Source organism: Nannospalax galili, unplaced genomic scaffold (assembly GCF_000622305.1).
Source record: "Nannospalax galili isolate Female #2095 unplaced genomic scaffold, S.galili_v1.0 scaffold598, whole genome shotgun sequence".
In the NCBI taxonomy this organism is placed as follows: Eukaryota; Metazoa; Chordata; class Mammalia; order Rodentia; family Spalacidae; genus Nannospalax; species Nannospalax galili.
This window is the reverse complement of record NW_008342423.1, coordinates 1,788,721-1,815,989: the sequence shown is the minus strand read 5'-3', so window position 1 is coordinate 1,815,989 and position 27,269 is coordinate 1,788,721. Positions and strand designations below refer to the sequence as shown.

General features: G+C 43.5%; 2 protein-coding genes across 5 annotated transcripts in view; one reads left to right on the top strand and one right to left on the bottom strand.

The window, feature by feature from the left end:
- The window catches only part of Iqcg (IQ motif containing G), a 47,956-nt gene extending 35,284 nt beyond the window's left edge, over positions 1 to 12,672 (top strand). The window contains exons 8-12 of one of the 2 annotated variants that reach the window (XM_017799496.2): positions 515 to 589; positions 8,115 to 8,246; positions 9,473 to 9,487; positions 9,764 to 9,865; positions 12,298 to 12,672. In XM_017799496.2, coding sequence (XP_017654985.1) covers positions 515 to 589; positions 8,115 to 8,246; positions 9,473 to 9,487; positions 9,764 to 9,865; positions 12,298 to 12,426 — 453 coding nt within the window. In that variant the 3' untranslated portion in view covers positions 12,427 to 12,672. The remainder of the gene's footprint in view (positions 1 to 514; positions 590 to 8,114; positions 8,247 to 9,472; positions 9,488 to 9,763; positions 9,866 to 12,297) is intronic. The other variant, XM_017799497.2, reaches the window with a different exon arrangement.
- Positions 12,673 to 17,446: 4,774 nt separating this feature from the next.
- The window catches only part of Lrch3 (leucine rich repeats and calponin homology domain containing 3), a 122,429-nt gene continuing 112,606 nt past the window's right edge, over positions 17,447 to 27,269 (bottom strand). For 2 of the 3 annotated variants that reach the window (XM_029566167.1, XM_029566168.1), the window contains 2 exons: positions 25,978 to 26,055; positions 20,164 to 22,070 (listed from right to left, as the gene is read on the bottom strand). In XM_029566167.1, the coding sequence (XP_029422027.1) occupies positions 21,867 to 22,070; positions 25,978 to 26,055 (282 nt within the window). In that variant the 3' untranslated portion in view covers positions 20,164 to 21,866. Of the gene's footprint in view, positions 18,475 to 20,163; positions 22,071 to 25,977; positions 26,056 to 27,269 lie in introns of those variants that run through there. The other variant, XM_017799493.2, reaches the window with a different exon arrangement.

Below are 27,269 nucleotides of genomic sequence, written 5' to 3'. Positions count from 1 at the left end.
ACAGAGAGAGACAGAGACAGAGACAGAGACAGAGAGACAGACAGAGAGAGAGAGAGAGAGAGACAGAGACAGAGAGAGAGAGAGAGAACAAGACAGGGTTTCCTATAGCCCTGGCAGGCCTCAAACTCACTTTGTAATCCGGGGCTGACCTCAAACTGATCCTCTGCCTCAGCTGCTGGAGTTCTGGGACTGCAGGCATTGGTCACCAATGGCCTGGCTCTGACCACCTCTTGCACTCTGATTTTTTTCTCCAGGCTGAGAATCTTGTGTCCATGGAGCACTGCATTCCATGTTATGGGATTGTGATGGGTTTTTCCTGGAGTCCTTGTACCTGTCTAAGGAGGGGCTAGCCCATGGCTCTGTAGTGTTCGTGAAGTGCAAATGGGGTTGAATAGAGCCACGTCATAGCTGTGGAGCAAAACCTTGGCATTCCCGGGGTTCCAGCAGCACCATTCCCGACAACTGCTGAACCAGCCTTGTTGAGTAGAAATCCTGCTGTTTGAATCTGTTACAGAAAATAAGAATGAAAACTGAAGAGGAGAACCAGGTTCATATGGCGATCGAGACATTCCTTAAAACAGAGCAGCAGGTGAGTCGCCAGACATTTTTATTCCTCAATTTAAAAATATTCTACTTATGGGGCTAGAGAGATGGCTCGACGGTTAAGAACAATGGTTGTTCTTGCAGAAGACCTGTGTTCGAATCCCAGCACTCACATAGCAGCTAACAACTGTCCATAACTCCAGTTCCAGGGGATCCGACAGTCTCTTCTGTTCTCCGAGAGCACTTTATGACATGGGTGCACTTACCTACGTGCAGGCATACACGCATACACATAAAATAAAAATATTCTACTTTTGCTGGGCGTGGTCGCACATTGCCTTTAATCCCAGCACTTGGGAGGCAGAGGCAGGTGGGTGTCTTTCGGTTCAAAGTCAGGTCCAGGTATACAGAGAGATTCAGGAAAAGTGGGGCTAAGCAGCAGCACTTGGTTTAAAAAACCAAAAAAAAAAAAAAAAAAATCTAATTTTTTTTTTCCCCTTTGTGGTGCTGGGGATGAAACCCAGGGTCTGTGCATGCATTAGGCAAATGGTTTACCACTGAACCAGAAATCCAGTCCAAACGTCTATGTAATGACTGGGTAATCTATTTTGTCACTAGCAATATATGCAGGCAGTAATTTCAAGACATTTTCCCCCAAATTTGTTTATTGTGTGCATGTGCACAGGTATACAGATGGAGGTCAGAGGACAACTTCTGGGATTCGCATCTCTCCTTCCACCTTGTGGGTTCCTAGGATTGACCTCAGGACACCAAGCTTGGTGACACGCATCTTTACCCACTGAACCGTCTTGCCGGCTGTCTTCAAGGCATCATCTTCAACAGTACTAGGCACTGAAAATGTTTTGAAACCTATTAACTCAATAAGTTGTTCTTGTTTTTGTTTCATTTTTTTTTCAGTTTTGGGAATTGAGCCCTAAACACACATTCACCACTGAGTGACCCTTTAGCCTCCCCATGAGGTTTATTTTAAAATTAAATTTATTTATTATTTTGTGTGTACATGTGCCACAGCACACTTATGGATGTCAGAGAACAACTTTTGTGGAGTCTGTTCTCTCTTTCACCTTTTTGTGGGTTCTGGGCATCAAACTCAGATCATCAGGCTTCCATAGAAAGCGCCTCTGCATACTAAGCCATCTCACCAGCCCCAATTTTTGAAAGTTTCAATAGCACTATAGCTGCTATATAATATTCCATAGTTGAAATATGCCTAAAAGTAGGTGATAGTTCTTCAATTGGTGAACATTTAGATTGTTTCCAAGTTATGCTATTCCTTTCTTTCTGATTTTTCTTTTTTCGGTCTTTTTGAGACAGGGTCTCCTGTAGCCCCAGCTGTCCTGGAGCTCACTATGTAGACCAGGCTGGCCTTGAACTCATAGAGATCCACCTGCCTCTGCCTCCCGAGTGCTGGGATTAAAGGCGTGCGCCACCACACCTGGCTGATGTATTTTTATTTTATATGTATGAGTGTTGTGCCACCATGTATGTGTATCATGTGCATGCAATACTGGCAGAGGCCAGATGAAGGTGTTGTATCCCTAGAGCTGAAATTACAGACAACCACCATGTGGGTGCTACGAACTGAATCTGGTCTTCTACAAGAGCAGTCAGTGCTCTTAACTGCTGAGCCATCTCTCCAGCCCATTTCTTTTACTAAAGAATATTTTATTTTTATTTTATGTGTATGAATGTTTTGCCTGCATGTATGTATGTGCATGCAGGGCCTGCAAAGACCAGAAGAGAACATAAAATCTCCTGAAACTGAAGTTATAGACACTTGTGAGCCAACATACAGATGGGAACTGGACCCACACCCTCTGCAAGAACAGCCAAGTGCCCTTACCTGAGCCATCTCTCCAGCCCCAAGTTTTGGCATTTGTAACGATGCTGAGCACTCTCAGACCTGCCTCTAGGTGCACGGCGTGGAGGGGTCTCTTCAGCTGTGTGTTGCTCTGGGTTCTGTACTCCATGCCATCTTAGTTATCATGATTTTTCAGTTGATTCGTTTGGATTTTCCAGAGAAATAATTTCCTTGACTGAAAATGGTACATCTTCCTTTATAGCATTTGTATGACTGTTCCATTTTAGTGCTTATTGTACAGCTAGAAAGTATAATATAGGGGCTGGAGAGATGGCTCAGCAGTTAAGAACACTGGTTGTTCTTGCAGAAAGCCCGGGTTCGATCCCAGCACCCACATGGCAGCTAACAATTGTCCATAACTACAGTCCCAGGGGATCCAACAGCCTCTTCTGACCTCTGCGGGCACTGCACAACATGGGTGCACTTACCTACATGCAGGCAATACATGCATACACATAAAGTAAAAATAATGAATAAAATATTTTTTAAAAAAAGAAGCCGGGCATGGTGGCGCAGGCCTTTAGTCCCAGCACTTGGGAGGCAGAGGCAGGTAGATCTCTGTGAGTTCGAGGCCAGCCTGGTCTACAGAGTGAGTTCCAGGCAGCTAGAGCTACAGGGAGTGTAATATTGCTGGGCCTGGAGAGATAGCTCAGGAATTAAGAGCACTGACTGCTCTTGCATAGGACCTGGGTTTGATTCCCAGCATCCACATGATAGCTAATGCAACCATCAGTAACTCCAGTTCCAGGGACTCTGACGTCCTTTTCTGACTTCTGGGCATTGCATGACACAGGTGCACTTACATACATGCAGACAATATACTCAGACACATAAAGTAAAAATAATAATAAAAAAGAAAGTGTAATATTGCTTAGCAGTAGTGATGATGAATCTCCCTCCTCCCTTCCTTCCGTCCCCTTGAGATAGGGTCTCACTGTGTAGACCAGGCTGGCCTTTACCTTACAGAAATCTGCCTACCTCTACTTCCCGAGTGCTGAGATTAAAGGCATGTGCCACGATGTGTCTAGCTATGCAGTATTATTTTTTTTTATTCTGGATTTTAATGGTGTCTTGGTCAGGATTGCACATAAATGCATAGCCATGCCAAGTTTTCTGTCTAAGTTAGGGCATTCACTGGGAAAGAATGGGACAATGAAGCCTAGTTGGATTGAAGTAAAATGAACAGGATTGAACCCCTTCATTTTAAGGCTTCCTTAGTGGTAGAAATAACCTGCCCTCCTGTGTCTAAGGAGACTAGACTTCCTTTGTCAGAAACTTTTATATCTTCATCTGTAGTAATGTCTTGAAAAGGGGTGCTCCATCTTCAGACCCTGCACACACTTCTGGGTCTGTGAGTAGGGTCAGTTCTCAGCATGCTGGAGGGGCACATAAGACTCAGACAGCTATAAGCGAGGGAAAAATAATGGTACTATTTTGCTGGTATACCTTGTCAAAAAGCTGAGGAACATGTGTGGGAGGTGTTGGCCGGAATGTCAGGCTAGATGGGCCGAATACAGTGATGCAGACGCAGTGCCGGAACGCTGGGCACTTCCTGTGGAGCTGTGCTTGATTGGCTAGACTCAGCAGCTGCCTAAATATAAGGAGGTGGAGGTGCCAGAGCTCCCCCGCCCCATGACAAGGAGCTGAGAACCCAAAGGCTGGGTAGGCATGCCACAGGGAATTTATGTGCAGCCTACACATCCACCACCAAGCACCCATCTTAAGCACAAGAAGGCCCTGTAGGCACTCCTGTATGAGGGCACTGAGGAGCACATGGGTGAGGGCACGTCTCCAACCTTATATAGCTCTGTTTTGTTTTTTTTTTAACTGATCCTATTCCTCAAGCACACAAGACAGATTTATGCTGTGGATCACACTCATTTCCAGTTCCGGGGAGGACCTGCTTGGTCTTAGAGTAGCCAGTCGTGAATTTGACTTTCTGTTAGAATCAGGTGGAATTTAGTAGCCTTATCCTTTCTGCTCCTCTCAGGATGCTTGTGAACAGCAACTGCTTTCTTAACTGGATGGCAGAGCTCCTCAGGAGGCTCAGAGGCAAGTCCTTTGGACTGCAGGAGTCTCAGGAATCCTTGGGCAACAGCATGAGAGTACCCCATTTGTAAATCTGCGCTTTCACGTTATTAGGCACCAACCTCAGCCAGGTGTGAGCGCTGTGACTTTAGGATAAGCCCTTCCTGAGACCATGCATGTGACCCATGATGGTAACAGTCTGGCAGCAAAGAGTGGCATGGGGGGGTGGGGGGTACTGCAGGAAGCCACTTGGTACTCTGGGTGCTTTCATCTGTGGGCCAGGTATGGCTGTGGGGTTGTGTCATCATTGAGTTGGGCCCCAAGTTCAGTGGAGCTAATGGGGCTCTAAAGGCTAGGCCTGCAGCGACTCCAACTTCAGATACTGTTCTAGTGTTTCTCCTGGTGCATAGTCAGCAGCCTCTGATACCTGGTACAGCTGTTAGCCTCATCAAAGCTTCTGTCTCCAAACCAGTTCGAAAACACCTGCTAGAAGCAGCTTGCGTCCAGCAGCAGGGCTAACAGTTACCTTCTTAGTCTCACCTCAGGGCTGTCAGTTCTCCTGTTCTCTCTCACAGTGTGGTCCACAGAGATACGGTTTGCTTTGACACTGCACAGATGTCACAACTTCTATCGTGTTCATGACACAGTGCTGTTATATCTCATGAACTGGGTGTAACAGGGACTGCAGATGATTTTACTAAGACATGTGAACTGGCAGATGGGGGATAAGCTCCATTTCTGGCACCAATTCTGTATGATTAATGATTCATTTAAGTAACAGAAACTATGTCAATAATTTAAACAAATTTAATGAAAGAATTATGAGCTAGTAACAAGGGATTAAAGAGAGCTCTGAAGAATATGGTAGGACTGATTGACAGTGTTAAGAAAGAAAGAAACTGGAAGGGGGAAGACCCTTCCCAAGACTAAGATTCAACCTCATTGGGAAGGGTGTGGTATGGCCTCCAGAGTGGCAAGAGAGTTTTGCTGGGTGACCAGAAGTCAGGATAAAGTTGGCAGGCAGGAAACTGTAGACTTTGCTAATGGTTTTTCTTGAATTTTTTATTTTTTATAATTACTACTTTTGGTCTTTTTGAGATAGGGTCTCTTTGTAGCCCCAACTGTCCTGGAACTCACTATGTAGACCAGGCTGGCCTTGAACTCACAGAGGTCCGCCTGCCTCTGCCTCCCAAGTCCTAGGATTAAAGGTGTGCGCCACCACGCCCGGCTTCGATGTTTTATTTTTTATTACTTTTAATTATGTGTATATGTGCCTGTACATGAGTGCAGATGCCCACAGAGGCCAGAGGTGTCAGATTGCTTGAAGCTGAAGTTACAGGCTGGTCATGAGCTACCTGATATGAATGCTGGGAACTGAACTGGGGTTCTATGCAAGAGCTGTACAGAGTCTTAACTGTTGAGCCCTCTCTCCAGCCTCTCTTTTTCTTTTTTTGAGGTGGTTCTCACTGTGTAGCCCATGTTGACCTCCAACTCTTGATCCTGCCTCAGCCTCCTGAATGCTGGAATGACAGCAGTGTGCAGTGACTGGCTTAAGTGGTTTGTTTTGTTTCTTCATCTTTTAAAATCAGATGAGTAGGGGCTGGAGAGATGGCTCAGTGGTCACTGTTCTTCCAGAGGACCAACGTTCAGTTCCCAGCATCCATGTGGTAGTTCACATCCACCTGCATGCATGTGTTGCACATACACAGACTCAGGCATACACATACTTATAAAATAAATAGGTTTAAAAATTTAAATCAGATGAACACTCAGTTATATAAGATAGACTATTTTCTTTCTTTTTAAATATTTATTATTTTTTTATGTGTATTGTGTATATTGCCTGCATGTAGGTAAGTGCATCCATGTCATGCAATGCCCTCGGAGGACAGAAGAGGCTGTTGGATCTCCTGGAACTGGAGTTACAGACAGTTGTTAGTGTCATGTGGGTGTTTGGATTTGAACCCGGATCTTCTGCAAGAACAGCCAGTGTTCTTAACCACTGGAGAGATCCCCAACCCCCAGAGAGACTATTTTCATGCCTTGAGTTGTTTTTTTCTCCTTTAATATATTAGTAAAGTAAAACATTAATAGATTTACTGTTATTGAGTCCTTTAGATTCTTGGGATTGGACTTATCTTGTCATAGTTTATATGGCAAGCAGATGCTGTGGTTGTTAGTGAAATGTGCTGGTGAGTGGGTGCCACTGGGTGTCTCACATTACTAGCTGTGTGTCCCAAGAACCATAGCAACAACCACAGCCTGGTGAGAAGCCTTCCTGCCCATGCCCCTAGCATCCTCTACTGCCCAAGTTTAGTAGTTTGTTAGGTGGCCAAAGAGACATCAGCAAGGCCTCCAGGCCAGGAAGGGTGAGCTTGGAGCTAAGAGGCAGTCAGGTGGTAACTGACACAAATGAGGTAGCTTTTCTCTGATCAGGTATGAGGGTTATTCTGGGTGTTCCTGGAACATAAAGGAATTTCTTGTCAAAGGTGGGTTTTTTTTTCTTTTTTTTTTTAAATCAATGAATACTCAGTTTAAGAGGCAGAGTTTTTCATCCATAAAGATATAATTTTTACCTTTAATATGTTCATAAAGGAAATGCATTAATACATTTGCTGATGTCAAGTCACTTTTAAATTCCCAGGATAAACTCTACCTGGTGGTGGCATACTGTTAGGTGATCACTAGGACTGATTTACATTTTATTTGGCACCTATAACTCTCTTACACTCTTTTGTGCTGCTTCCAGAGCTGTAATAGCCTAGCAGCACAGTGTGGAAACTGCATTTTTTCATGCTCTGAAACCTGCAAATACAAACGGAATAAAACAGTACCAGCTCCTCAAAGCTTAGAAATATTCAAACAGTTTCATCTGGTATCATTGTGTTTTCTTGTCTTTTTATGTGTGAAATGGGATATGTGTCATTTTTATTATTTTTTATTTTAAATTTTTATGTGTATGAGTGCATTGCCTGTATGTTGTGCACCTGTGTCATGCAGTGTGCATGGAGGTTGGAAGAAGGCATCAAATCCCTTGGAACTGGAGCTATAGACCGTCGTTAGCCGCCATGTGGATGCTGGGAATTAAACCCTAGTCCTCTGCAAGAGCAGTCAGTGCTCTTAATCGCTGAGCCATCTTTCCAGCTTTGAGTGTCTCATATTTTTAAAGGGAAACGTTTGACTGCATAAAATGATTATTCATTTCCTCACCAAATCCAAGCAATTCTTTTTGTAACATGTTTTCTTAGAAAAGAATTCACTTTGTCTCAATACTGATTTCATAGTGTACACTGTGTGCTATATTCTTTAAAAATTTTTTTTACATGGTCTGGAGAGATGGCTCAGTGATTAAGAACACTAGTTGTTCTTGCACAAGACCCAGGTTCGAATCCCAGCACCCACATGGCAGCTAACAACTGTCCATAACTCCAGTTCCAGGTCATCCGACGCCCTCTTCTGACCCCCGTGTGCATTGCATGACACGGGTGCACTTACGTACATGCAGGCAATACACTCATACACAGAAAAAAATAAATAAAATATTTAAATTCGGTGTATATGTGTATTTTTGACTTGTTCTTGAACTTCTGTAAATGGTATCATGCAGTATCTGATATTTTGTGCCTGGTGAAAGCCATGTTTTAATGTTTTTTCCAAACAGAAACTTGAGAAGAAGCTAGAGTTCTGGATGGAGAAGTTTGATAAAGACACAGAAACAAAACAGAATGAGTTAAATGCTCTCCAGGCTGCCAAGGCCAGTGACCTGTCACAACTTCAAGACCTAGCAAAGATGGTAAGGAAATGGAGTGTACTCCCTGAGGATTGAGTGGTAGCCAAGCTGGGGAGCACTGGTTTTGGTCAAAAGTCGAGGTTAGGCTGTAGACAAATGGGGTTCTTCCTAGATAATGATGATGAGGACAGGGCAGTCATGCTTACACGATGTCTGGGACACACTTTTGTTTTTAGAGTTTGGGTCTTTGTAGCTCAGGCTAGCCTTTATGTACTGATCCTGCCTTAGCCTTCCAAGTGCTAGGGTTATAGGTGTAAGCCACCGTGCTCAGCCCAGGTACTCTTTTAGTATTTTAGTATGATTTACTCAAACCCTATTCCTTGAGATAGATATACTACTATTATCTATTATCTATAAAGACAATTTGTAAATGGCGATTACTAAAAAACTTCTGACTGTGCCTTCATCACTAGGTGCGTGTAGTAAATTCCTCTCTTAAAAGGTGGCTATTTATTTGCAAATATATGTTCTACCAAAGTTTTAAAAATTATATTACCTTGGGGTCACTAATCACACACAATTAATATTTCATCTTTTTTAAAAAAATATATACTGCCTGCATGTAGGTAAGTGCACCTGTATTGTACAGTGCCCTTAGAGGTCAGAAGAGGGCATCAGATCTCCTGGAACTGGAGTTACAGATAGCCACTATGTGGGTGCTGGGAAACGTATCTGGGTCCTCTGCAAGAGCAGCCAGCACTCTTAACTGCTGAGCCATCTCTCCAGCCCCCATCTTTTTTTAGTTTTGAGACAGGGTCTTGATATGCAGACCAGGCTGGCCTTGAACCTGCTGTAATTCTCTTGCCTCTGCTTCCTGAATTCTGGGATTATAGGTGTATGCCTCCGTGCCTGGTTTGGTATTTCATCTTTATGAACAATTTTTTTTTTTGACATGGTTTCCCTGGCTGGCCTGGAACTTGGTATGTAGACCAGGCGGGCCTTGATCTCACAGAGATCTGCCTGCCTCTGCTTCCTGTACCACCATGCCTGGCTAGTTTATGAACAATTTTAAAGTGTAAATTTAACTTGTTCAAATTGAAAAAAAAAAATCGAGGAACATGTATAAAGTTAGCATGAATATATACAGTCCGGGAATGCAGTAAGATTTTGTTTTGTTTTGCTTACTTTTGCGATAGGCATTCATTCTATAAACCTTGCTAATGTGGTACTTGCTATGTAGACCAGACTGACTTTGTGTTTGTGGCAATCCTCTTGTCTCTGTCTCCTAGGTGCTGGGATTCCTGGTATGTACTACCATATTTGGCTTATATTTAGCATGCTTTATTTTTATTTTTTAGAATTTTTATTACATTTTATCTATGTGTGTGTGGGGGGGTTGCAAGTGCCACAGCATGCATGTGGAGGTCAGAAGATGGCTTACAGGAATTGTCCATCATGTCCAGGGGTCAAATTCAGGCTTGTCAGCAAGAGCCTTTACTAGCTGAGCCATCTCACTGGTATCTCACTGGTGCAGGACTGGCTGGGTCATCACTAGCTGTGACCCATGTCTACTCTTACAGATCAGAGAGTATGAGCAAGTCATTACTGAAGACCAGATAGAAAAGGAGAAGATCAGGAAGAAGATAGAGCAGGATGAGTTGGAACTGAAGAGTATCATAAAGGTAAAAAACTAACCTTGATACCTTGGGGTCTCCTGTCATTGCCTTAGCTGATCCAGAACAGGCATTTCATCATCAGATGCACAGCAGCTTGCCAGGAGCATGTGTGAGGAAGTGTGTCCTTTAGTTCCTACTAGAGTCCGCCTGCAGTCCCAGTGCAGGGAGAAACTACACAGAAAAGAGCAAGCCCAGCTCTTGACCTGGGGAGGAGCTGGTGAGGGAAGCAAAGCCTGAGGCCCAGGATCAGACTTGAGAACATGACTCCTCATCTGATGCATCCCCGGGCAGGACAGATTTTCTTGAACATCCTATTGCTCCTTAACATCCTGTATAGTCAGCTTCCTCCCTCTGCAGCATTCTGATAAAAGCTGCTTTAAAAAAAAGGCAGAATAAACAAATTAGGAAAATACAAACTTTGGGGGAGTTTCTTATTTTTTTGTGAGTCTTACACTGTAGCACTGGTTGATGTGGAACTCACCATGTAGCCCGCAGTGGCCTTGAACTTGTAATCGTACTCTTCTTACCTCAGCTTGGCTGAAATACTTTAGCTTCATGAACTCTGGGATGTATTAATAATGACAAAACTATCAGGTCACAGATTTTTTTTTTTTTTTTTTTGGTCTTTTTGAGACAGGACTTCCTGTAGCTCCAACTGACCTGGAATTCACTATGTAGACCAGGCTGGTCTTGAACTCACAGAGCTCTGCCTGCCTTTACCTGGGATTAAAGGCATGCGCCATGTGAGGCTTGTTTGTTTTTTTTTTGAAACAAGGTCTCACTATGTAGTCCAGGCTGGCCTGGAACTCACTATGTAGACCAGACTGTCCTCAAACTCACAGAGATCCCCCAGCTTCTGCCTCCCGAGTGCTGGGACTACAGGTGTGTGCCACCATGGCCATCACTCTGGAAAGTATTTTAAAGCAAAAGCTGTAATGCAGAAATACTAGCACCTAGCTTGAAACGTGATGCCTGGAAAAGCACCGTTCTCTGAGAAACCTCTTTGGCCAGGGGGAACTCTAGTTTGAGATGTATAATTTAGGGAGTGTCTAAAAAAGAAAGCTTTTTTTTTTTTTTTTTTTTTTTTTTTTTTTTTTTTGAGTTAGGTTTTATGTAGCTCAGGCTGTCCCTGACCTCCCAATCCTCCTGCTTTTACCTTTCAAGTGCTGACATTGCAGGTGTCTATCATCATGCATGTCTAGTTTGTTTTGTGGCACTGGGGCTCGAACCCAGGACCCCATGCATGCCAGACACAAGCCTTTTACCACTGAGCCACAGCTCTAAGGGTAGGATGAGAATGTTTAAGTACCAGGCATCCAAACTTATCTTTGATCTTTCTGTTAGAAGAATCAGATGTATAACTGGCAATATTTATCAGACTTATGTGCTTTCTGTTTGTCAAGATTCTTCAATTTAGATTGAAGAACTAGCTGGACTACTTTGGTTTTGATTTTCTTTTCATTATTAGTGGATTCACTCACAGTTGGCAAGTCTAGTGTTTTAAAGTAGCCTAGCCTGTTCAGAACAGTTCTACCAAATGATAAAGACATTCAAGGGAACTAACTTTTGGAAAAAGACCTTTTTTTTGTCCTTTTTAGGCAGGGTCTCCCTGTAGCCCCAGCTGGCCTGGAACTCACTATGCAGACCAGGCTGGCCTTGAACTCACAGAGATCCACTTGCCTCTGCCTCCAGAGTGCTGGGACTAAAGCGAGAACTGACCTTTTAATTGACCCCCAAAGATATGAGATGCATCAGGAAACATGAGCCTAATTTAGACTTCTTTGACTGAGTGCAGGTAACTGACATTCTCTTTGTTATTTTTTTTTTTTCTTCCCAGAGCTGGGGACCAAACCCAGGGCCTTGTGCTTGCTAAGCAAGCGCTCTACCACTGAGCTAAATCTCCAACCCCTCACATTCTCTTTGGATCAGATGACTGTTAGGTGTGGGTGTTTACAAGGGGAAGTTAGGCTTCTAAGTCTGAAGGATGCCTTTAGTCCCAGCACTGGGAGGCAGAAGCAGGAGGATCCCTGAGTTCAAGGCCAGCCTGGTCTGCATAGTGAGTTCCAGGTCAGTTGGTGCTACAGGGAGACCCTGTTTCAACAAAACAAAAAACCAAACCAAACCAAAATACAACACAACACGCACACATAAAAACACAACACAAAACAATAAACCAAACCAAAACACAAAACAAAACTAAGTCTGAAGGAAAACTTGGCCTGTCAACTTATTTTCATTCCTTGAGAATTTCCTGAGTCGGTGGCCCAAGCTCAGGGTCAGGCGCCACATGGGAGCATGACTGTGTGACAGTAGCCGGTCTCGTCTGTCTCAGAGACTTCTTCAGACACAGCAACAGCATTAAACGGTTCTCCCTTCTGTGGAAAGCACAGAGTGCCATTAGGCACATTAAAATGAACTAACTCCCTTCTGTCTTCCAGCTCCAGGCCTGGTGGCGGGGCACAGTGGTACGGAGGGAAATTGGAGGTTTCAAAATGCCCAAGAAAGGAAAAGACGGCAGCAAAGCTTCAAAAGACAAAGGCAAGAAGAAAAGGAGAGGCAAGAAGTGACCAGACTGCTGCCCTTCCCTCTGGTGTCTGGAAAGGCCTCGGGGTTGTTTGCCTCCGGGTGACACTAGGGGATTTCCTTTGCCTATTCTGTTTTCTTCTGTTGGCTTTTCCACAGGAGCCCATACACACATAGCATGTACTTACGTACATATAAATAAAAATTAAAAAAAATTCCAAGGTACCATTTATAGTTATCATCTAGCATATATGTATATGGCAGTTTAATAAAATGTTGCTTCTTGCCTATCTCATAGCTTTACTGTCATTTTATACTGTTGATGTTATTGGGAGATGCCACAGAAATGCACCTTCTACCATAAGTTGCTCCAGCAACTTTTCTGGGACTAGGCAGGGATATAAGTGGTAAATATAGGTGAGAAATGGGGTGTTGGGATGCACAGTCCACCAGTGGTAAAGATGGGGACACAGGTTCTTTGAAAGGCTAGTTTAGATATTTTTGATGAGAGAAATATTTCCATCTTCTGGGATATTAAGACTGAATGAGATAAGCTATGTGAAAACAGCTAACCTGATATGGCACACAGTAAAGCTGACTGCTTACAGTTCTCTTTCCCTTAAAGATAGTGAGTCTTGGGCTGGAGAGATGGCTCAGCCATTAAGTGCACTGGTTGCTCTTGTAGAGGACCTGGGTTTAGTTCCCAGCACCCACATGACAGCTAACAACTGTATATATCTCCAGTTCTAGGGGACCTGACACCCTCTTCTGGCCTCTGCAGTCCTTTCATGACACAGAAGCATTTCCATAAAACAAAATGCACACACAAAACAAAACCCACAAAACAGTAAGCCTGCAGGGTGCAGTGGTGTACACCTTTAATCCCAGAACCCCGGAGCAGAGGCAGGTGGCTCTCCAAGTCTGCCAGGGCTGCTTAGTGAGGCTCTGTCTCAAAACAAAACCCAAACCACAAACAAAACCAGTGGACAGACAGACAAGTGGGGAGTGGTAACCTTCAATCCCAACACTCAGGGAGGGAGAAGCAGGTAGATCTCTGTGAATTAAAGGCCAGCCTGATCTACACAGAATTCCAAGATACCTAGGGCTACTTGGGTGAGACCCTGGCACAAAAACCAAAACCAAACTGAGTCCACTATGCTTGCCTTAATTTATCAAAAAGGAATGTCTTAGAGCTGGTCCTGGTGATGCACACCTTTAATCCCAGTTACTAGGGAGGCAGAGGCAGGCTGATCTGAGATGGAGGCCAGCCTGGTCTACATAGTGAGTTCCAGGCTAGCTGGGGGCTATAGAGAGACCCTATCTCAGAAAGTCAAATAATGCAAGTCAAATAATTTAAGCTTCTTGGGAGGCTAAAACTTTCTGTACAGTATACTTTGTTCCTTCCTTCTCTCTCCCTCCCTTCTCCTGTCCTTTCCTCTTTCTCCCTCTCTCCCTCCCCTTCCTCTGTGTGTGTGTGCATGTGTGCACGCACTCAAGTGTATGTGTGCATGTATGCTCAGAGGTCAGAGGACAACTTTGTGGCGTTAGTTTTCTTTTTCCATCTTCTCATGAGTTCTGGGAATCAGCTCACCAAGTTTGTGCAAGAAGCACTTTTACCCACTTCCTTCATTACATTTGTTTATTATGTGTGTGTATGGGCACGTGTGGACATCAGAAGACCCACCATGTGGGTCCTAGGGATCAAACACAGGTCAAGCAGGCAGTGACAAGTGCCTTTAACCTGATGAGCCATCTTTTCGACTCTCAGCTGGTTATTAATGACAGAAAAATTTTTTCTAATATTTACATTTGTGTGTCTTTGTGTCTGTGCCATGTGTACACAGATGCCCATAGAAGCCAGAAGAGGGCCCCTTAAAGCTGGAGTTCCAGCAGTTGTGAGCCACCCTATGTGGATGCTGGGAACCAAACTTTAGTGCTCTTACCAGTGAGTCATCTCTTCAGCCCAAGAAAAGTTGTCTTAATGTGTCTCATGTATTTCATAAATTAAAAAAAAATTTTTTGAGACAGGGTCTCATGTAGCCTAGGTTGGCCTTGAACTCCAGATCCTCCTCGTGCTGGGGTTATAGGCATGCAACACCACACCTGGTCGATGAAGTTTTGGGGATGGAACCCAGGGCCTTGTGCTTACAGGGTAGGCACTCAACTGAGCTTAATCCCCAGCCTCAACTGAGCCTTTCAATTCCACTGCAATTACAAAGCTATCCTGATATTCCTTAAGAAATGGAATTTTAACCTCAAAGGCACACTTTTTATTATTTTATGTGTATGAATGTTTTGCCTGCATGTGTATAAGTGTACCATGTGCATACAATGTCCACGGAAGCCAGAAGAGGATGTCAGGTCCCCTGGGAAACAAACCCAGGTCCTCTGCAAAAGCAGCCAGTGCTCTTAAACCACTGAGCCATCTCTCCAGCCCCAGAAGAACATTTTAAGGGAGGTTCTTCTAGTGTGTCAGACACCTTTTCTCTGCTTCCTCTTTGCCAAGGAAACCATGCTTTAGGTTTGAACATTTTCAAAACTTTATTACATGCTATTGAAATATTGGCTTTTATTTTTAAAAGTCAACATGTAAGATGGCATACAGGCAACTTAAAATAACATACACAATACTGACATATTTCTACTTAGAACTTAGGCAGTATATTTACAGACATACAAATATAGAACAATGTTTACAAAAGCTTTTACTAATTACATGTTTATAACATTTTCAGAAATAAAATGAAATCTGCTGTAAACCATCTCACTGCACCATGTGTATAAAAAGGCTTCTAAATAACCAAGTTTTCCTCCATTTCTATAACCATTTAAGTACTTAGTTCTTAAAATTCATCATATTCATGGCATACTCACATGTTATTAGTCACTGCTGACTAGAGGAAGCAAAAGAAATTACAGGCCCCTTGATTGGTTGGAAGGTGTGTTTAAAAAGCTGCTAAGGAGAGTGACCCACTAACCCCACCTTTTCCTAGTATGGTCTGGCCACATACAGAGGCTCCTCTTCCCATGAGTTGTTTCCAGACCTGCTTGTTATGGGAAATACTGGTTTGGAGTGCTAAGCAGAGATACCTTTGAAAGCCTGCAAACTGCTGACACAAAATCTCTGTAGGTGGCAGGTGCGGGCTAGGCAGCCACTTGGCTTGCCCATTTTCAGTGCGGGCAAGGTCACACTGAAGTCTATCAAGGTGAAATACTAAATTGAATCCTTTCCAATTTAAAAAATCATACATGTAAAATGCTGGCCACATTCTCTAACAGAAGCATTGTGATTTGTTTCTGTGTGCCAGCACCGAAAAACTGGCAACACACTGTTTGTCCTTACTGTGGGTAAGAGTGTACAGATTTTTAATAATTCAAAGTTGAGTTAGTTTGATAAGATTACATCAAGTTTTCATATTAATGCAAAAATTGCAATGTGGAAATTTAACTCTTATGGAAAATTAGTCGTAGGTATTGCAGGTGCTGCATTACATAATGTCTTCTGGATTCATTTTCCTACACAATATTAAAATCTATAATTTAGGGATTGTACTGAGGGTTAATGTTGAGTAGAAGGAAAAAATACCTATAGTTCAGACACACTGCTAAGTTCTAAACAAGTTCTATGGTTGGTGGCTGTGTGGAATTGTAAATAAGTGAGGTTGGGCTGTAGGCCTAAGACATTTTACTTTGTTCTGTGAGGCCCTGAACAACTGGGCTGGAGCTCAAATGTTTTATATTATACTTACTTTTGTATTTTTGTGACAGGGTCTCACTATGTTGCCCTAACTGGCCTGGAACTTGTGTAGAACAGGCTGGTCTGCAACTCACAGAGATCTACCTGCCTCTGCCTCCTGAGAGCTGGGATTGAAATTGTGTACCACTATACCTGGCTATTTTTTCTTGAGACACAGTCTTGCTATATAGCCCAGGTTAGCCTGGAACTCACGATCCTCCTGCCTCAGCATCCTGAGTGCTAGGGTCACAGGCATGTGTCAATATGCCCAGATTCTGTTATATAATTCTCAACTTGGATAAAGTGGTAATGTTCTAATAAACACCATTTCTCTGCAGATAGTCAAAATGATTTTTTTTTTTTCCCTTGGGGTCTTTATGAGACAGGGTCTCCCTGTAGCCCCAGCTGTCCTGGAACTCACTATGTAGACCAGGCTGGCCTTGAACACACAGAGATCCACCTGCCTCTGCCTCCCGAGTGCTGGGATTAAAGGCGTGTGCCACCACGCCTGGCAGTCAAAATGATTTTAAAATTTACTTTTAAAGGCTCTAACTTTTCTTTCTCTTTTTAGATGCTATTATTTTTGTGTATTGAGTGTTTTGTCTACAGTAAGTGCATCTGTATCATGCAGGAGGCCAGATGAGGACACCAGATCCCCTGTAACTGGAGCTACAGACACTTGTTAGCTGTCATGTGGGTGCTGGGGCCAAACCCAGGTCTTCTGCAAGAGCAGCCAGTGCTCTTAACCACTGAGCCTCCAGCCCGTTCTGTTGCTTTTAGACAGGGTCTTACGTAACCGGCTGAGGCCCAGCATGGACTCAGTGTTCTGATTCTTCAGCTTCCACTGGAGTGTCTGGGGCTACAGGCTTGTGTACCACCAGCACCTCATTTTAGAAGGTGCAGAAGATTGAACCCAGGGCCTCTGGTAGCCATGTTATTTGTTACTGCTGCATAGGGACAATACTGTTCTCAAATGCAAACCTTGGTAAACAAAAGTCATAACTGTTAACTCTAGGAAAAAACCCTATGAAACAAACAGCTTAACTTAGTCTATTTGGTTTACAACCTCAGTGAACATCAAAGACACAACTAACGAAAAAGGGCGCAAAATACAGGGCAAGAAGAAACCTCTAAAGATGCCCTCTCTGTGCTGTGGGCCTTTGGCCCTTCTGCTTTGTACCAAAGCCGGGTCTAAGGCACTGGCGGTGGGGATGAGGGGCTGGATGAAGGACAGGAAGCTGCTCTAAGTGCTTTCACTCAGCTAGGGAAACTGGCTGTTACCTGAAAGCAGAAGAAACTTGGCTTTTCCTTCAGTTCTTTTTGCTTCGTTTTCAGTCATCCACTGTTTGGGGAGCTGAAGTGTGTCTGCTGTCCTGGAATGTGTCTGCAGGTCCAAGGGTCTTGGGAGCAGAATGGGGGTGGGGGCGCTCTGGAAGCACAAGTAAATGATGCCCAGTGGTACACCTCACAGACCTGGAACCTGTGTGTAGAGCGCTCGTCTATTTAGAAAATAGGATGATGCACAGAACCATCCTCTACGAAAAAGATGGGTTGTGGTGGGCAGGGTTGGGGAGAGGCCTGGGACACTGGTTTTAAACACCTGTTTACTGTGCAAAATATTATTTTTGCTTTGTCTTTAACAGAACAGTCCAAGTCATTATAATACAGCCTTTGGTTTTAGAAGCAGTAGGGCAGTCGCTTCAAACTACAACTCTGTGGCTCGAACAGTGGTCTCTACTACCTGCAGTGTCTGTTGAAAATGCAGGCTTTGGCCCAGCACTACTGATACAAGTTGGAATTTGACAAATGTTCCTGGAGAATAAAGCCCAACAGTGGATACCAGTGAGCCTTTGATGCCTGGGGTACTGGCCAAGATAATGGCATGTCTGTGCCTTCCAGAGAGCTAAATACCTGTCTGGGAAGGCACTGTCTCTGGCATGTAAAACAACCCTCCACTAGGAGGAAAGCACAGCCAGCTTAGGCTTTGGTGTTGGGGTCTCAGTGATGAGAAATTCCACTTAGGAAAACTGTGTCTTCATTAAAACAAAACAGTGGAAATGGGTTTAACCTCCCCTAAAATGGAGAAATGAAGCAAAACATTCCTGGCAGGAATGATGGAGACAGTCCCTTCTAAGAACGCAGAAGAGCTTTGTTTAAGCAGACGGCAGGCAGCAGCTCCACGTTCTGTTTCTTATTTTGGCCAGGCCAAGGCCCAAGGTCCGGGAAGTCCTCAGACAGCAGAGAGCTGGTGCTGCTGCTGCTTGGGTGGAGCAAGTTCCAGGAGAGCCTGGACAGTCACTGCAACCTGGCTCAACCCTTTCTCTTCTAAAATGTGAAGAGGCAAACATAACTGCTCCTGAAAGGGGACAACGGAACATAAAAGCAAACAAAAGAGGAACAGGATGAACATCAGAGAACTGAAAGGAGAAGAGCACCTCCCTCTCCTCCCCCTAGAACGATCAAGTGAGATGTGGAGTCAGTACCTGGAAAACTGACCCTGCTAATACAAGGCATGGTGTCTGACACTCACGGTCACTTTATTAGTACAATTAAAAGTCCACACAGATCATTTTGAAAACTGGAAATCGACAGGTGGCTCATTTATACATACAACAGAGGAGGGACAGAAAGCAGTACCTTTCTCATAAATAAAAGACCAGAGCAGATTTATAAAGCAGACAGGTGAAAACTAGAAAAGCGGTGCCGAGTTACAACATGGCTCAAGTATAAAAGGCACGGCACTTAGGGAGAAGCACCTTGTGAAGGAGATTACAAACCACAGGCATACAACATGGCTTTGAGAATAACTTAAATTTCAGGAAAGGGGAAGCCCAAGACCCGCATTATAATCCAGAATTCTCAGGAAGGGACCACAGGAGGAAACAACATATCCTCAGGACTTGAGATTTAGATGTATTTGAGAAATGCTCCCTTAATTTGGGTATTTCATAGACAGCCCAATCTGAATTAGTTAAAAATTGGAATTAAAAGGAACTTGTGTTTGAAAAAGTAAAGAACTTCACGTCTTAGAATTTAATGGATTAAGTTATGCTTGAGAATTATTACATAAGCTTAGCCACTCACATCTTAATTACAGATATTATGACTGTACCCGCCTGAGTAAGAAGTTGAATACATTTATCTTATTTCCCTCATTACTTGTTTGGAGAATTTTGTGAGGAAAAGGAAAATCTTAACAATCAATGACTTTTCTTCTTTTTTTTTTTAATCAAAAATTGATTTTTTGTTTTCAGTTGAGACAGAGTCTTGCTATGTAGCTCAGGTTGGCCTTAAACTCAAGCGCTGGGATTCTAAGATTGCATCACCACACTGGCTAACACTGGCTTTTCTTTCCCCTCTCCCTCCCTCCCTCCTTTCCTTCCTCTTTTTTCCCCCCCAGTGCTGGGGGACCTTGTGCATACTAGGCAAATGATCTGTTACTGACCTAAATTGTAAGCCATTGTTTTTTTTGTTCCTTTTTAGACAGGGGCTCACTATGTAGCACAGGTTGGCCTCAAACTCAAGATCCTCCTGCCTCAGACATCCCAGGGCTGGACATCCTGATACACACTGGCTTTTCTGTTCAGACTAAATATCTAGAAGGTAGAATTCGGGTTTCTTTTTATAGAGATGCTCGATGGTCATCAAAGATAGTAGCTGGGCTTTCTCTGCTTTCTGTTGGTACTCACCGTGTACTTGGGACTTTCACAAAACCAGCTGTAATAAAACTATGGCAAGTATTTGTTTCTGAGGCAGTTTTTGGTACTTGTGCTAAATTACTTTCTTTTGTACTTAATGCTTATTTTCATAAAACAAAGCCATAGCCCGGCATGGTGGTGCATGCCTTTAATCGCAGCACTTGGGAGGCAGAAGCAGGCAGATCTCTTTGAGTTCCAGGCCAGCCTGGGTCTACTTAGCGAGCTCCAGGTCAGCTGGGGCTATGGGGAGACCCTGTCTCAAAAAGACACACACACACACACACACACACACACGCACACACACACACACACACGCACGCACGCACGCACACACACACACACAAGTCACAGCAATCTTTTGATTTGTTAATAAAACTAGCAGTTCTGAATTAGTGCTTTATCTCTGCAAGTACAGAGCAACTGTGTTAAGATGAATCTGCATACTGTTTTGCTCTGAAAGAGGCATCTTCTTCTCATCAGCCCCCAGGGGCCAGTCCACTCAGTCCACTCAATGAGTCTAGACATCCCTCAGAGACTGGTGCTAACCACACACATCTACCTTCCAGCTGGCTTAGAGGGAATGTGGTGTTTCCTAAGAAATACTATGATCATTCTAAACTGAAAACTGGCACACACACACGTGTGCGTGTGTGCGTGCGTGCGTGTGTGTGTGTGTGTGTGTGTTTAAAGAGTCTTGCTATGCAGCCCAGACTGGCCTCAGACTCACAGCAATCCTCCTGCTTCAGCCGTCCAAGAGCTGCTATGATTACACATGTATACTACACCTAGCTTAAAGCGTCTGTGTGTTTGTGTGTGTTTGTGTTAAAAGGACAAAACTACAGAACTAAGGACTCCAAGACATCTTAAAAACACAACAAACACAAACCGAACTCGGGAAGGCGCTGTTGTGTATCACCATGTTCAATGCGTCAGCATTAACAGTGAGCAGTAAGTTAACTGTCCCACTGCATATGGAGGAGAAGGCAACCAGACCCCAGGCTGAATTCTATAACGACATTATGCTTCTGGCAATCTCCCTTCATGCTTGAGGAGTTGTCCAATTTTGTTAACAGACTTGAGAATGTTCCTAGATGTTCAGAAACACCGTCTGTGAGAACTGGAATCTGAATGAAATTATACCGTAGTTTTCAGCATTAAGGTTCAGAAGCTAATTAACTACTAAGCATTCTGAAAGATAGAGACAGTAATCATTGCCTTGGGAACAAGCAGAGGCTGTAGTCTAACTTTACCTGCTACTGTTCAACTATAATCTCCCCAACAGCCTACAAAATACAAGGTTCACCTTTAAGGATGGCTCAAATATGTTAGAGATTACATAAACTCCAAACTTTCACACTGGAAACAGGATTATAGACGTGAATCGGTTACAGCAAGCATACATGGCAAGCACGGCCAGCACCCCCTCCTCAGAGGCACACTCTAAGTCAGCTGCCTAGTGTGCACTATCTCAGATGTGTATGGTGGACTCGGAATCTAGGGAAACTACAGGACCTTCAACTGAAACTTCTGACCAAACTAAAATTGGTAAGTCTAAATGGCCTGTGCCTTCTAAATGTGCAGATACTGTCTACCAGTTAAGGGCAAGCTAGGACTTCAGGGCAGAGATCTAAGTCACAAGGTACCCAAACCAGAAAAGGCACCAATATTTTCCTTATTAGCAGCTGTTAAAGGTTCTGAAATTCAGGACTTCAAAACTGAAGTAGGGTCACAGTACGAAAAGATGGCCCAAATTTTCTGTGTCATATTCTCAGAACGGGCTCAGGACTGTAATGGTAGAAAGGCCTCAGCCTTCATTATCTGAGAAACAAGGCTACAGGGCAAGGAGAATGGGCAAATGACTAGAGAGAAAATGCTGGTCTCCTGCTCTATTAGCCATGATTAATGCTATGCAGTGGGCTGCCCCCCTCAACATATGAGAATGGATTTGCTACTCAGCACTGATGGCAAGAGGGAAGGAAACAGAAAGTATGTACACAGTTCTGCAGGAGAAAGCAGCACAAGGATGAGGTGGAGTCACTGGCACGCGCTTTCAGCTGGAGGGGAAGACCCGGTAATAAAGGACACAGAGAGTTAACATTAAAGCACAGTAAAATGCCACAAAACCCAGGAGCTGGATAGACAGCGAGACAAAACTGGATTCTTCTGCATGTGCCTCAAGAGAAAGTAGTATTTCCACAGTTCTTTTAATTCGGAGGCTTAGCTGAAGGATGTCGGAGGGGGAACAGAGACTGTCCTGTCCAAAGTGTGAGCAGGAAAGGAAAACAGAAAAACAAAGTCAGTGGAGTAGAATGCAGGCAGCACAGAATTCACTATGATCAGCAGTCATATTCAAAGGCACATGTCCTGCAGCATTTTTTTGGTTTTTGTCTTTTTGAAGCAGGGTCTCCCTGTAGCCCCAGCTGGCCTTGAACTCACAGAGATCCGCCTGCCTCTGCCTCCCGAGTGCTGGGACTATAGGCGTGTGCCACCACACCTGGCTGTCCTGCAGCATTTTTATTATGATCAATAAGAAAATGCTGAAAAAACAAGACTCATCAGTGCACAGAGATGATTTTACCGCTGAGCACAGTAACACTTGTTGGTGGCCAGCTTCAACACTAAGATCTAGTGAACAGAGTGGGACCATGGCTCAGAGCTGTGTGAGGTCTGAAAGTGGGGAGGTGAGTGAGACGCAGCCTTGCTCTCAGACCCCATCCTTCCCTGTTAGCGAACAAAGAACAGGGCACAGAGAAAGGTCACTCACTGGGGCGCGCCAAGGACGGGAAGTTTATGCTGAAGAGCCGGGCGTACTTGAACCATCAGATCAAGCCCATCGTCACCGCAACTAGTTCACTACTACTTACAACACAAATGGGACCTTAGGGCATGTCTAAACCCATCAGTAATAAAAATATTAGTGAGCATGACAACTTGAAGGTATCCATTAACACAGACAATAATTCTAGGACATAAGATACTGGACTCAAATACAATTTTTTATCTAATTCTTTTTTAAAATGTAAAATGTTTAATAAAAGCATGACAATAAAGTCATATCCATATACCCTCCTTTCCAGAGGTTTTCTCAGTCACCTCACCCTTTAGTATTTCCTTAATACATCTTGCAGGATGGGGGTGATGTTAGGGCTCAAACCTAGGGTAGCATTCTACCACTGCCACAGCCCCAGCCTGTTTTCCTTCATAATTTAACTTCACTTTGTCATTCATCTTTCTTTTCTTTTTGTCTTTCTGAGACAGGGTCTCCCTGCAGCCCCAGCTGGCCTGGAACTCACTATGGAGACCAGGCTGGCCTCGAACTCACAGAGATCCACCTGCCTCTACCTCCTGAGTGCTGGGACTAAAGGCGTGTGCCACCACGCTCCGCCTATCATTTGTCTTTCATTTACTTATTGTTTGTTTTTAAACAAGGTCTCATTTTCCCCAGCCTGGTCTGGAGCTCACTATGTAGCTGAGGATGACTTTGAACTCCTGATCCTACCTCCCAAGTGCCAGGACTATAGGCGTGCATCACCGTGCCTAGCTCATAATTTAACTTATACACTTTAAAGTTATATTGAGAAGGGAAACTGTCTTCGGACATACTACCTGGACATGAAATCGGACATTCTTACAAGTTTCCTGCTTTATATTTCTAGATGCTATCATAATCCAACTCAGTCTTCAAGTTGAGCATCAAGTGCTTAAATAAAGGCCCAAAGGAGAGAGAACAGAGCAAGATGAGGCAGAAGGTTCTTCCTTCCTGTGGCAGAGGGATCTTGAGAGTGTTAGCTCGAATCTATCCATTTGTGTATTCATTCACTTTCTTTCACTCTGTCTAGACAAATGACTAATTTTCAGCAGAAAGCATCTAAAATTGGTGGTGGTGGTGGAGACAGGTGGAAGGCAGAAGGGGAGAAGGAAGAGGTGGTTTGCGTGGAATGGCCACTTCCTCTTTCGGGCCCAGGAGAGGGAGGAGGAAGGATGCTAAGATCCCCAGTCTAACTACTCTGGAGAAGGACTCAGTCTTTTAAAGTTGTACTCTTTCTGCCTCTGTACCTGCCTTCCAATAGCACAGCTCTGGTGGAGACGGGTGCGTGGATTATAATAAGTGCTCTCAACCCCTGCTTTTAAAATGCTCACTTAAATGCATGCTTTAAGACACACTGTTTTCATATTTTGCTGACTAGTAGCAGTAACATCCTGTAAGAATTCCAAGTTAAGGTTTATATCTAAGGGGGAAGATGATTCTGTCAAGTCAAGTGGGCAGCTATGTCTGTCAAAGCTGCTAAGCAGTACTTTTAGCAAGTGTACACAGACTAAGTCAGCATGATTGCTGCTTCTCTGTGGTTCCCAATCTCTCACCAGCAATGCCACACTCTCTTATTAAGACACGGTATGGAACAGGGGCAGGCACTAGGCATGCTGGCCTAAGAAAGGAATAACTGAAGTTAATGTGCATATAGAAGCATTAGAACCCGTTATTGTGGAGAATATACGTGCTAGTTTTTAAAGAAAATATGGTAGATATCCTCTTGCTGTGCTTAAAATGGTTGCTAAACCTTTGTAAAACAATGATATAAAAGTGAACATTTTTGGTTTGAATTGGTCCCCAGGAATAAACAAAGTCCTATTCAAGTTTGGGGGTGGGGCAAAAAAAAGTAGAATGATCTCCCTAATAAAGGCCAAAAGGCAGCTTGGGAGTTCGCGCTGGCCAGTGTGGATATGGATGGGAGCTGGCTCTTTCTCTTCTACTTTGTAATGTATTAAGGCTGGAAGTGTACTCACTTTGACACATGCTGCTGTGGCTTTCCCGGCTACTGGTCAGCTAGGGCAGGATGATGAGCTGGGAAGGAGTGTTCCAGAGCAAGCTATGGGGGTTAAGGGCTTAGCTCTTGAGCAAAACTGTGGTATTACTGACAGGCCAGGCCAATCCTGAATTTCAGATAGCTAATCAACAAGGTGACAGAAGGAGCTAGTACCTTTTTCTTTGCAGACTAGACAAAATATAAGCGTTGTAGAGCCTGGAGAGGGTGGCTTGGTGGTAGAACACATGCTTAGCATGCACACATAAGGCTTCATTCTCCAACAAGTAAGAAACATAATACGAAAAGAAGAGAAACTACCAAATGGCACACGTTTGCAGTCTCAGTACTTGGGGGGCTGAGGTGGGAAGATAGCCTGAGCCCAGGAGTTCTGAGACCAGCCTGAGCAAAATAGTGGGGCCCAAAATCTGTCTACCATTATCATTCAATTTTATATTCCCCGAGAGTATTATGCCTTTTAAAAAAATTTTAGACAGGCTCTCCCTGTAGCCCCAGCTGGCCTGGAACTCACTATGTAGACCAGGGTGGCCATGATCTCACAGATCTGCTGACTCTGCCTCCGTCCTGAGTGCTGGGATTAGAGGTGTGTGCCGGCCCGCCCAGCTATGCTTGCTTTGGCTCCTTTTTGAAAGGGTCATTGAATTAACAGTGTATCCATTTTCCTTTTCTTCATCACAGCTCTAAAGAAAGTTTGACTATAGTACTATTAAATGGCAAGAAATGTAATTAAGGAACTTAGATGCAGTATATCCTTATATAGGATACTGCTTCCAAGTGGTCTCTAGTGTGCTAATTCCCAAAGTGTTAGAGACTAGTAGAAAACTGGTGAAATCTGAATAAAACCTGTAATTTAGCTAATAGTATTATCATTTGAATTACTTAAGTTTGTGCAACTGTACTATTTGCATAGTTGATGTAGACATCAGGGCATCTAGGCGAATAGGAACTCTGATGTTTTGGTAACATGTTTAAATGTTTTCAAACTCAATATACTTCAAGTGTTGGAAAGAACGGATTCTGTTGTGTGTAGCTGTATATAAGTGAAACAGCTAGTGGGGATACTTAAGGAAATCTAATAATTCTTTTTCATTAATTACTTACCATAATTATTTAAATTAATATTTATGATTTCTTTAAAGATACTTGGAAATGAGGAAAAATTTAAAGAATATTGATGGGGAAATATTGGTTGGTTCTAGTAACACATCACATTAGCAGTGACTAACGTAGTTCAAAGCTGCTCCTGGTAAGGTTCTGTGACCTGGACCTCTGATAAGTTTTAGGACAAAAGCACTCAGGTCTATTTAAGCAACACAAGAAAATGAACACATCTGTTACCTGAGGCACACCGATTTCTCTGCAAGCTTCTAGGAAATTCTCCACATTTCGCCTGCATTTTGCCATTGTTAATTTAGGCTGGAATTGAGAAAAGAAAAGAGGGAAACTGTTATCAGCAAAGGTGGAAAAAGTTTGTACTTTAAAAATGCTCTTGCCGTGTGTGGTGGTACGTGCCACTCAGTGGCAGGCGGATCTCTGTGAGTTCAAGGCCAGCCTGGTCTACATAGTGAGATCCAGGCCAGCTGGGGGGCTACAGGGAGACACTGTCTCAAAACCACCGAAAGAGCCAAGTGTTGTGGCACACGCCTTTAATCCCAGCACTTGGGAGGTAGAGTCAGCAGATCTTTGTGAGTTCAAGGCCAGCCTGGTCTACATAGTGAGTTCCAGGACAACTGGGGCTACAGGGAGACCCTGTCTCAAAAAGACCAAAAAAAAAAAAAAAAAAAAAATGCTCATGACAATTATAGCACATCCTTACCACCATGCATGCCAGGGAGCCGGCAAACTTTCTCTTAAAGGACATGGTGAATGCTAGTCTTGAGAGCCAAAAGAACTATTGTGCTTACTCAGTTCTGTCAGAGGCATGACAGTAGTCACAAACATGTAAACAGCCAGTGCAATGGGGCTGTGTTCCAATACAATGCTGTTTACAGAAACAGGTGCTGGCCTGAGAGAAGAGTGCCTTCCTCCACTACTGACACTATGCTTTGGCTTAGAAAGGTAAGTGCTGAGAAGAGAAATTTTGGGTGGATCTCCCACTCCCCGCTTTACAACAACACAGACAAAAGAAAATTAGAACATGAAGAAAATTTATTAGCCACAGATCACTGCTCAAATACAGCCACATTTAACAGTTCATTTTCTTTTAGTGACTTTTAAAGAAGAAAATTTAAAAAACAAAACAGTCTCTGCTTATAAATATAATGTGATTGGCTTTAACTCACTAGATAATGTTGGAAATTTTCTTAAAAATTAAGTTTAAAAGATGGCCTAAAGAACCTACTTTCCAAAGAGCAAAGAGTTCCCAAAAGAAATTTCCTTATACTAAGTAGGAAGCTTATTTTTCTGTAAAGGTCTCCAGTGACTAGAAATAAAGAGGTATGTCATATCCCCTAAAGGTTTCGTGGTTTTCAACTAGCACGTTATCATGGAACATAATGTAAGAAAAAGTATGAATTCCATATTCCAAAATGATTAATATGTTAAGTGTCAGGTATGGAAGCCAAATGTCTGCAGAGACTCTGACCTACAATTTTTTAAAAAATAGTAAGCAGATGGACACTTGTACCATT